General features: G+C 29.7%; 1 protein-coding gene across 1 annotated transcript; it reads right to left on the reverse strand.

Annotated features, from left to right (window-relative positions):
• Positions 1-1322: 1322 nt before the first annotated feature.
• Positions 1323-2870, reverse strand: LOC114409530. The gene is made up of 3 exons (XM_028373020.1): positions 2554-2870; positions 1604-2420; positions 1323-1341 (listed from the first exon to the last, which is right to left on the reverse strand). The coding sequence occupies exons 1-2, from the start codon at positions 2714-2716 to the stop codon at positions 1906-1908; spliced, it is 678 nt and encodes a 225-aa protein (XP_028228821.1). The 5' UTR covers positions 2717-2870; the 3' UTR covers positions 1323-1341; positions 1604-1905.
• Positions 2871-10161: the final 7291 nt, after the last annotated feature.

The raw sequence follows: 10161 nt of genomic DNA on the forward strand, positions 1-10161 counted from the left end.
AAATATTATTTTATATAAATCTCTTTCTTAATTTTATAATTTTAATAAATTGTAATTAATAAAAAGTATAAAGAGAGTAGATTAAAAAGTGTATTCTTAATAGTTAATACCCGACTCACTTTATGACTCCTGTATGTTGAAGCACAAAATATAATCTAAAAGAGATGGGAATAAATGATAGCATATGGTGGGGTAAAATATCCTTAAATCGTCTTCCGGAAGTTAACACCATTGATTCCGGGTAAATGGGCAGGTGAAATATCTCTCATATCTCTTCCAAAATTAAGATGGCGAAAGGAATCTTCCCTTTATGTTACATGAGTGGAGGTCCTTTTATTTCCAATACAAAATCTTCTATTTTAACAATTCCATGCTGAAACGATGACCCTGTTTTTAGTTGTTTTTTTTTCTCTCGTTTTTTTATGTTACTTTTTCTTTTTTTCAAAAAAGGAAAATATTCTTAATGTATGTTGGTTCTGTCAATTTGTAGTTTTGTACCATATATTCTCATCTTATGTATGAGTTCAAGTTCTTTAAATATTCATGTGCCAGCTGTCATGAGATAGTTTTTATTTTCATTTTTCGTTATGAGTTCATTCTATCCCTTAAATGGAGTCTGGTCCCCCATGTTATGTCTTTCCAACATTCGTTGCCATTCCAATTGGTGTTCATACGAATCCGAGATATCGTCACTTGTTCATGGTCTCCATAGTTCATAGCAATACTTCACTTCAGTAAAATAAAAATAAAAAGCAGCACTTCACTTGAATCTGGCCAGAACCCCAGAGCTGAATCTGATCATCATTAGTTACTCAAAAGGAATGAAACACGGAGAGACTATTTATGCAGACAATAAGGACACCAAACAAAGAAATAAGTTCTAAAATAATTTAATTCGTCTTAGTCAAATGTAGGTTTTGCGTCGGTCCGAGAACAAAGCAAATAACTCTAATTTCCACAGTGCATTTTTTTAAAACTATACAAGATACTCTAACTGGAAGAAATAGATTATGCACTGAGAAAAGAAAATCAATCATAAATTATAATATATGGTAAGTTTATTATCTGAAAAACCTTACTGGTTAGGTTGACAATTCAAAAAATTTAAATACCCATTAAACAAACTCTAGTTCCTAATGGGAAATGGAATAAGAATCAAATTTTTTTACCCAAAAAATGGAGCATCAACAAAAGATAAATAACATGGAATAGTGGGTGATGACAGCTGCATTGCCATAAAAGAGCATAACCAAATTTATGCATTGTAGGGTAAAAGAAACTTACATGGAAACGCCCCAAATGCCATCTTGTGCAAGATTTTCTTTCAGCCATCAGTTAAACCTGTAAACAGAAATGTCAAATCATTAATCAATCCAAAACCATTCAAAGGGGTAAAAAATGTTGGGGGAAAAAGTTTGCAACGACAGTGATGACACGGAAAGAGCATAAGGACATAACCAAAGCGAAAACAGATGAATAGGTAATAAAACCATAGAACCACCGAAGCAGAACAATTTGGCTATGAATGAAAAAAACCCAAACAAACGAATAAAAGAGAACACGGAAAAAAAAAAAAAAAAGGAAAAGGACGAAACGAACTCACCGTCATTACAAAACGGAGCGAAAGGAAACACGAAATTGGAGCGAAATTCATTAATGGGCAATCAAGGATCAAGAGCTACTAAAACCGCAATCCTTGTCAAGGTTTTTTTTTTTACAGTCCCCACTTTACATCACAGATATATTCAGAACTCTTTCCTTTCCCTCTTTTTTTCTTTTTTTTGGTATTTCATCTTCGTTTAATTATATTATATATCATCGTAAATTTCCGTTTATCAATTTCTTTCTATAGTAACACCTGCGTCTTAATCTCAGTACTTCAGTTCCAGTATTTCAATATTCCTTCTAAACGACACCGTAACGCTGTTGCCAGTGGTTCCCGTTGTGGATCAGATAAACGTGTCCACCGTTCCCGTGGTGGTAACCGTACCGCGGCAGAGGAACATTCCTCCCGGAGGATTTCGATTTCTCCATGCCGACCGGATACGCCGGCGGCTGCGACATCTGATGTACGCAGCAGTCTGAAACCAGCGCCGGAGCCCTGTATCTCCGGCCAGATTCACCGGAGCCGGTAGGGCTGTAATACGATGAAGACGACGACGATGACGAAGCGGAGGAGGAGGAGATGGACGCCGATTTCGACGGAGCAGTGGAAAACTTGTTCGGCGATCTCGGCGGCGTGGGCGGCGAGAGGAAGGCTCTGATTTTCAGCGACGAAACACGGTTGTATTCCTCGATGAGATTTGCGAGATCTTCGTCGGAGGTTATGGAGACGAGAGCGTCGAGGTCTTCGGAGGGTAATTGGCAGCGGAGGTGCCTCACGGAGGCGCCGCAGAGCTCCTCCAGTTTCAGCAATAGCTCTGTAGTGTACAACACACGCGATTAGGGTTTATTATTACAATATCGCAAAACGCAAACGAGTACGTCGTTTAAACTATGAGGAATTGAAAATTGACTGATAGAGAGAGAGAGAGAGAGAGAGAGAGAACTGACCGGAGAATGGAATGGAGCGATCGACGGCGAGGATGCGGGTGTGGCCGCCGAGGTAGCGGAGCTTGCCGTCGGGGTAGCGAGGGAGGATTTTGCCGCCGTAGCTACAGAGGAATTTGAGAGTGGATTTCGGAGGTTCGGAAGTGGATTGGGCTGGTCCGAACATGGTTGGTTCGGGTTCGGGTTTAGATTGGGGTAAAGTGAGGTCCAGTTTTGGAATAAAGTGGAAAAGAGAGAGAGAATGTTATTGAGATTCGAGAGGGTGAAGGTGCTTTGGAGTTTGGAGTTTGGAGTAGCGCCTTCAAGCCTAGGAGTGGTGGCATTTGTCCCTTATTTATAGGGAATTCACCATGTTCGGTCAGGTCACTTGCTTAATTTCGGAATTAGAAGGGTAGAACTGTACAAGCCAAAGAGTCAAAAACCTAGTTGCTTTAAAATATGAATGATGATAATATTAATATAACAAATAAACGTATTTTATTTATTTTTGCTCAGAATATTTTTCTAGACTTTTTTAAAAAGAGAAAAATAAATGGAAGGTTAGGAAAGGGAAGTCAAACGAATATGTATAATTTGAACAAAAGAAAAATAAGTATTATATTGTGTTATAATTGTGGTTGATTAGAGAGTAATTTCTGTGACTTAAAATATTCATAAGAGTAAAATTTACAGGAATATTGTAGACTTTTGGCATTTTAATTTAGTTTGTGTTTGTATAAATATTTGTGATAATTTTTTCGTGCAATTGATTATTTCTCTTTTTTTTTTATCATGATTTCAACAGCATTCAGAAGTATTAAAGTAGAGATTTAAAAGAGGTCTTCAAAGCATTACCACGCCTAATTTGAATGTTAAGCATGAAAAATCCATTACAAGTCAAAAGAAATTGAGGGCATGTTTTAATTGACATTCTAATTAATGCCCATTGGTATGCTTGATTCTCATCTTAATCACACTTCAACTCTAGAATTAATTTTTATAGATGCTAATGTCGGTATTGATTAAGAAATTAAAAAGAAAAATATTTTTCAGTGAAATATATAAAATTATTTTTTCTATGACTTTTTTTATATTTTCTTATGATTTTTATAATAAATATTTTTTAAAATTTTTTAATTAATACCTTAAGGTACTTCTTAACAAGACCCTTAACTTTCTTAATGTTTCTTACTTGTGACCAGAGATGACAAAATGGATCACTTGCCTTAATTTTGATTTAACTAGCTAACGTGTGTAAGTGGGTTAGGCTTGGCTAAATTTTTAATAGATTACAAATTTTTTGATCCATTAGGTTCATTGAGCTACATCAAATTGCTCTAATTTTTTACGCATAAATTTATAGAAATTTCATAAAAAAGTAAAATAATAACTAATATCAAACCAAATAGACCTTGTTGTTTTCAAGTTAGCATCATAAGGGTATGGACAAATTAATTGAATTTTTTAAGTCTGAATTTCAAGAGTCTAACCTATGCCTTAATTATGAGTTGAATAGGTTCCATTTTGTCACCTCTACTTATAACAAGTGTGATCATACTAATTTGTGAATTGCGGTTAGTCATGGTTCTGAATCGTGGTTTGCAACGACAAAGGTTTTTTGTCCCACTTCAATTTTGTCATAATTGTGCTATCTTGGCCTTTTGTCCTGCAATTTCTTCCAATGTTAAGGATTCCAACAAAATCCCAACTAGAATTTAGAATGCTAACAACGATTAATAAACTTTATCTATAAAAACGATTAAACAACCTATAAATAGCTCTATTAGTTAAAATGAAGAATCCTATGAAAAGTTTTCATACGTTTCTCTCTCAAAACATTAACGTTGGTTGAAATTCAATATCGAAAAATCAACTTGTAAGATTCATTAAATCTCGATGGAGTTCTTTATTATCTTTTCTCTTTCTTTTATTTCTAATCCTTATATTCTGTAACTAAATCTTTGTGTTAGGGAAAGATGAATAACATTCTAATTTAACTTTGTATGTTTAATTATTACTTCTATGTTTAATGTTCTTTTTGGATTTGCTACCTAGAGAGTCAACTGAGCAATTTAAAAATTGGTCTAGGATTACAACTTGAAGTTAATCACCATAATTGTTATCATCGTAGGAATAGGACTTGATAATTGTGAAATCTTACAAATCATTAGGCATAAATAAAAGGGTTAATAGTATTAAACTCCTAAGGGATTATAATTTTTTTCTTAAATAAAAGGATTAATATATAGTTAAGGAATTTAATTTAATCCACACTTGCGAATTTAATCATCAGTTAAAAGGAATATTTTGGATTGAGAGTTGAATTAGACCTAATAGAAAGAGGAGTGAAATGATTCTAACTCTTAGCTCCTTTTGTTTCATTGTCTTTTACTCATGCATTGCGATTTTTGTGTTTCTTGTTCTAGTTTTTCTACATTTGTTCTGCTCTTTGATGTAAATATTTTTTTTCATCCAAATCATACGTTTACATAGTGATTACTTTGAGAATTGGTAATTGAAACACATTTTTCATAAGAATAATACTCATACTTCACTTGTTCAGTTTTCTCCCTACTAGCAGCGTGTTCTGTTCTTAATAGAATGTTGTAGAACACTATCAAGATACGTACGAATTGATATTTTCCTTTCCATATATTTGCAAAGGATTTTCAAAGAGTTCAAATAATGCTTAAACGAAAACAAAACAATATGTATTTTTCTAGTAATTTGGTCCCCCCGCCAAGGCTTACTTTATCTAACTACAATTTTTTCATTTTTAAGCAATTAAGCCATGCATTTCACGAGTGTAAGAAGATATATATACGAAAGGTTTTGGTTGGTTTAGTTGTCAAAGCATAAAAAACGCAAAGGCACGCATCTTTGATCCCTCTTCATAATTATTTTATATAGATATATGCATGTGAACCATCTTCATCCAAAGTGACGACGATGAATATAGGTAGGCACAAGTATTAAATATATACATAAATATTGTTAGCTAGATGTTATCTTCTTTGCTTCACTAATCTAGTCCTTAATGAAAATAAAAGAAATTATAGCTATTTTATTTTTTTTCATTTTACTGTGGTAAGTTTTGCTGTATCTATAAAACATAATTATTAAGGCCACACGAATTGCTCCTTTGCAGAAAGCCAAGTATTTGCAGATTCATAAGTTGAGGATAGCAGAATATGGAACTTATCTTAAAAACAGGAATTTAACAGTAAATAATACACCATCACAAGAGTTTATATGGTGTAACTGAGAGGCCACGTCATGTTGTGCAGTCATATATATCAAGTCCTATTCATACATAGCAATCTGAATGGAACTAATGGGTTCCACAACCAGTTGCAAGGATAACCTTGACCCGGTGCTGAGATGCTCCATGTGGGTCCCACTTTAGGTCTATTTTTGAGATGGCATAATGTACTTGGACCTCTTCATTCATTTCTTTTCCTTTTTTTATTATTTAATATATGTTGATTATATTAAAACGTATCCATATCCCTTAGTACGTATGATTCTCAAATTTTAAAAAATAGAGAAACACAAATGAATTTCTTTTTTGATAAAATAATATTAAATTTGGAATTTAGTGCATACAATTATTTTAATATTTCTTTTACACGAATTCAGACAATTTAAATAATTGCATATATTGTATTTTGTTTGTATGAATGTAAACATCTTTCACGTGAATTTTTGTACTTTTTTTTTTTAGATTTTGTTGTTTTCCTATTTTTCAAAGATAATATTTAGTTTTGGGAGCACACGGATAATATTTATTTAAAAATAAATAAATAAATAATGTGGCACAGTATTATAAGAAAGGGAAATTGGCATGAATCAAGATATGGTGCTTGGTGATAGCTAGAGAGGCAGGGTATGATGATGGATGACAATTTAAAGCTTTTTTCATTGGAGAACGGAACGGACCATGTGGTCCTTCGAGTGCCACGGTCAATTCCCCTTGTATATATGCACAATTCCCATTACAATTTACAATATCTTCTACAATGATACCATGAATATACTACTGTCTATAATTGGACGCATCTAATTCTTGGATGAAATTAACGTGGGTAGTTGGCTTAACCAATATCTCTTAATCTATTCTCAAGTTGAACAATGAATATATGAGAATATAGGATTTGGTTTCTTTGGGGTCTCTTCTCATGTTATCTTATGTTTTCTTTTTATTATTATACAACTTTTATAATTTTTAAAATTAAATATTACTATTAAAGATTAACACACCTGTTATGCAATGGTATTTTAATGGGACAAAACAAGAACAATATAAAAAGAAACAACAGAAAAATCAAATTTAAGAATATTTATGATTTGGACAAATCATTGATAGACACCTCTACAATGTTAATAAAAATTAAGATAAGATATTTAGATTTGTACATAGAACGAGGCATCAGCAGATAAGAATATAAATTTCTTAAAAAAGAAAAAAAATGTAGGGCAATAAATTCTTTATCTTTCAAAATGTCAAAACCATCTTATAAGTAGTAGTGTTAAGTGTTTGTTAAGTGTTCACTAACAAAGATTATGTGTTTGAATTTAATTTTTATACACTATTAGAGTAAAAATAATGATTGCATTATAAATAAATAAAAAACTATAACAAACATAATTTATTAAATAGATATTATAAAAGTAGAAAAAGCTCACCATACTTATAAATTTGAGATTAGATTTACATGATTGATACATGAGTATTTTCTTTTACATTTTACTAACAAAAGTTTTGATAACTCTAATTCTTAAAAATTATTTTGTCATCAAAGTTTTAATTATACACACAAACCAGCACAAGAGTTTATTAAACATATTCTTTGGTACAACTAAAGGGGAAGAAAGATAATGACATGACAAATAAAACTAATTCCTCTAATAAAACAAATAAAACTAACATGACGTCAAAAGGAGAGAATTCAATTCTGATGATGATAAACTTTTTTTTTTCCAGAATGATAATGATGAGAAGCTTAAATATTTGAGTTATATGATTCATTTTTTTCCTTTTTTACATATTTTTTGTCTTACTTTTATATTTTTTTTGCCATTACTTTACACTCATTTTTCTTCTTTTTCCTATTTCTACTGTGTTGTAAGAAAATTTGTATAAATTTAAAGTAGAATTATATTTTCTCTAAATAACTTACAAGAGGTTTAGGTAACAATTCATTTTTTTAGCTCATTTTCTTTTACTTTTAATTTTTTTCACTTTTAAATCTAAATATTAAAAAAAACACTACTTATTGAGAAATTTTAACTTAAAAACAAATTTCAGACTTAAAAAATAAAAAACTACCAAATAACTTTAATTTAAAATTTAAAAGGTTTTATTTTATTTTAACTTTAAAATAATTTGTAAAGTCTAAAAGAATTAGGTCAAATGGTACCTTAATATTTTCCTACACATTGTCCCCATTAGTTATGAACAAGACTATAGATTCCCATGCATACTTTTTCATCAAGAAATAGGAAGCCAATTAATTTTTTTTTGAGAGAATAAAACACTAGTGAACAAAATAAAAATGCAAGGCTAGCTACTGCTTTCATCAAATATAAATATGATAACCTTTAGGAAAAAGAATGAGAGACAAACAGTGTCAAGTTCATGGATGAGTACTCCAGGCGATAAGCCTCCACAAAGTTGTTTATGCTTTTCTACTGGATAAGTCTAGATATGATATAAAGATAATATATTATAATTGATCGATTTATCAATTTTTTTTCTCTTTTCGTTTACTTAATTTGTCCTGGCATGCGATCCCTAGAATCACGATCCTATATAATTAGTTTTCAATTAGCTAGTAGGTTTAGCTTATAGATTAAATGTTTGTAATTGTAATATAATGCTGAAGGTACAAATTTAAAGATCGTGTTAAACATTCGATCGTTAATGGATTAAAATGTACCAGTTAATTATAGTAAGAGGGTTCTATTTATAAATATCGCATAAATCAAATCTCGTTTTATGGATTAAAGTTTGATACTTTTCATAAAGAACATTTCGACAAGAATGAGATATGATATGAAAAATCAATGAAAATGATATTTAAGAATATTTAAGTGTAACTCTCTTTGGAAATGTTCTTTCGATGGTTGCTTATCGAAAATAGGTGAAGGAAAGTTTCATCAAGTGGTGGTTTATGAGAAGACTAGTTTTTTTTTTTTTTTTAGGATTACTCTTTTTTATGAGAGTTAACTTTGACAAAAGTTGGTTTGATGATTACGCACATGCAATTGGAAGTGCTTAGAAAGAAACTCAAGTTTAAATTCAAAGATGCGATTTCAATGTTTTTCCTGCAAAAGACCATACGAAACAAGTGATGTTGTTAGACAAGTATTTAATAAACTGTTGCAGTTAAAATCATATGATTCAAGTGTTATTAATTAAAATTCTATAAATAAGACGTTCGATAGGCTTTCATGGGTAAAATTTTACCTAATTTTTTAATCAGAATATCTTTTAAAAAATTATTCAAGAGAAAATAAGTAATAACATGAGTTATTAGTTAAAAGTTGTAACATTTATTACAACTTCTTATTTTTTTTATTTTTGTTTTAACTGAAATCATAAAAAAACATTTAAATAAAACAATATTAAAAATATATAACATGTTTTAAATAATAAAAAATTAAAATAAATTAATAACCTATTAAATAAAATCATAAGAAAATATACTAATAAATAAATCAAATTAATATTATATATTATACATTGAAATAACTTTTTTAAAATTAAAAAAATAAAGCATAAAATTTATAAAATTTTTTAAAAAGTTTATGACTTCAAAGTCATAAACCTTAAAAAAATAAAATAAAAAGATTTTACGACTTTAAGTGGTAAAAAAATTTAACTAAAGTTATGATTTTAATATAAAGGTTTTATGACTTTTTTTTTAAGTCGTAAAACCCAAAAAAAATTATGACTTTAAAATTATAAAAAAATTAAACTAAAGTCATAAATAATTTTACGATTTCAGTTAAAAAAAATAAAAAAATAAAAAGTTGTAACAATGTATGTCTCTTTATATCAGTTAAAAAAAGTCATGATAACCATGTCTTTTTATATTAAATCACTTTCACTTAAATTCTCATCATTTATGTCACACTTATTGGTTCAAAAATTATAATATATGTATTGGGTCCGCTTTTAATGAATTTTATTTTTATTTAATTTATTTTTCTACACTTTCTCTTAACCTTTTAATTTTTTTTAATATTTATTTCTTCTCAAAACTTTACTCTTTCCAATCCATGTTTTTCATTACAAGCTAAAACAAAATACTTTGTATTACCATAAGAAACATTATTATTGAAGTTATAATTACTATTTTTGTTAATTTTAGACAATTGTCTTAAGTTGAAAACTAACATATGCTTTTTTTGATAAAAAAAAAAACTTAAATCGAAATTGAATTTTGTCTCATGATCAAAAATGTTATTTGTTAATCAAATTAGCATGAAAATATAGTTGTATAGATTAGAATTTATCAAAAACACTTCTACAATTTCACAATTAACAAATTAACATAACCAATGAAACTAATTGTCATAACTTTTGATGTTAAGAGCAAATCTCAAAGAAAATTACATGTTATTAAA

Source organism: Glycine soja, chromosome 1 (assembly GCF_004193775.1).
Source record: "Glycine soja cultivar W05 chromosome 1, ASM419377v2, whole genome shotgun sequence".
In the NCBI taxonomy this organism is placed as follows: domain Eukaryota; kingdom Viridiplantae; phylum Streptophyta; class Magnoliopsida; order Fabales; family Fabaceae; genus Glycine; species Glycine soja.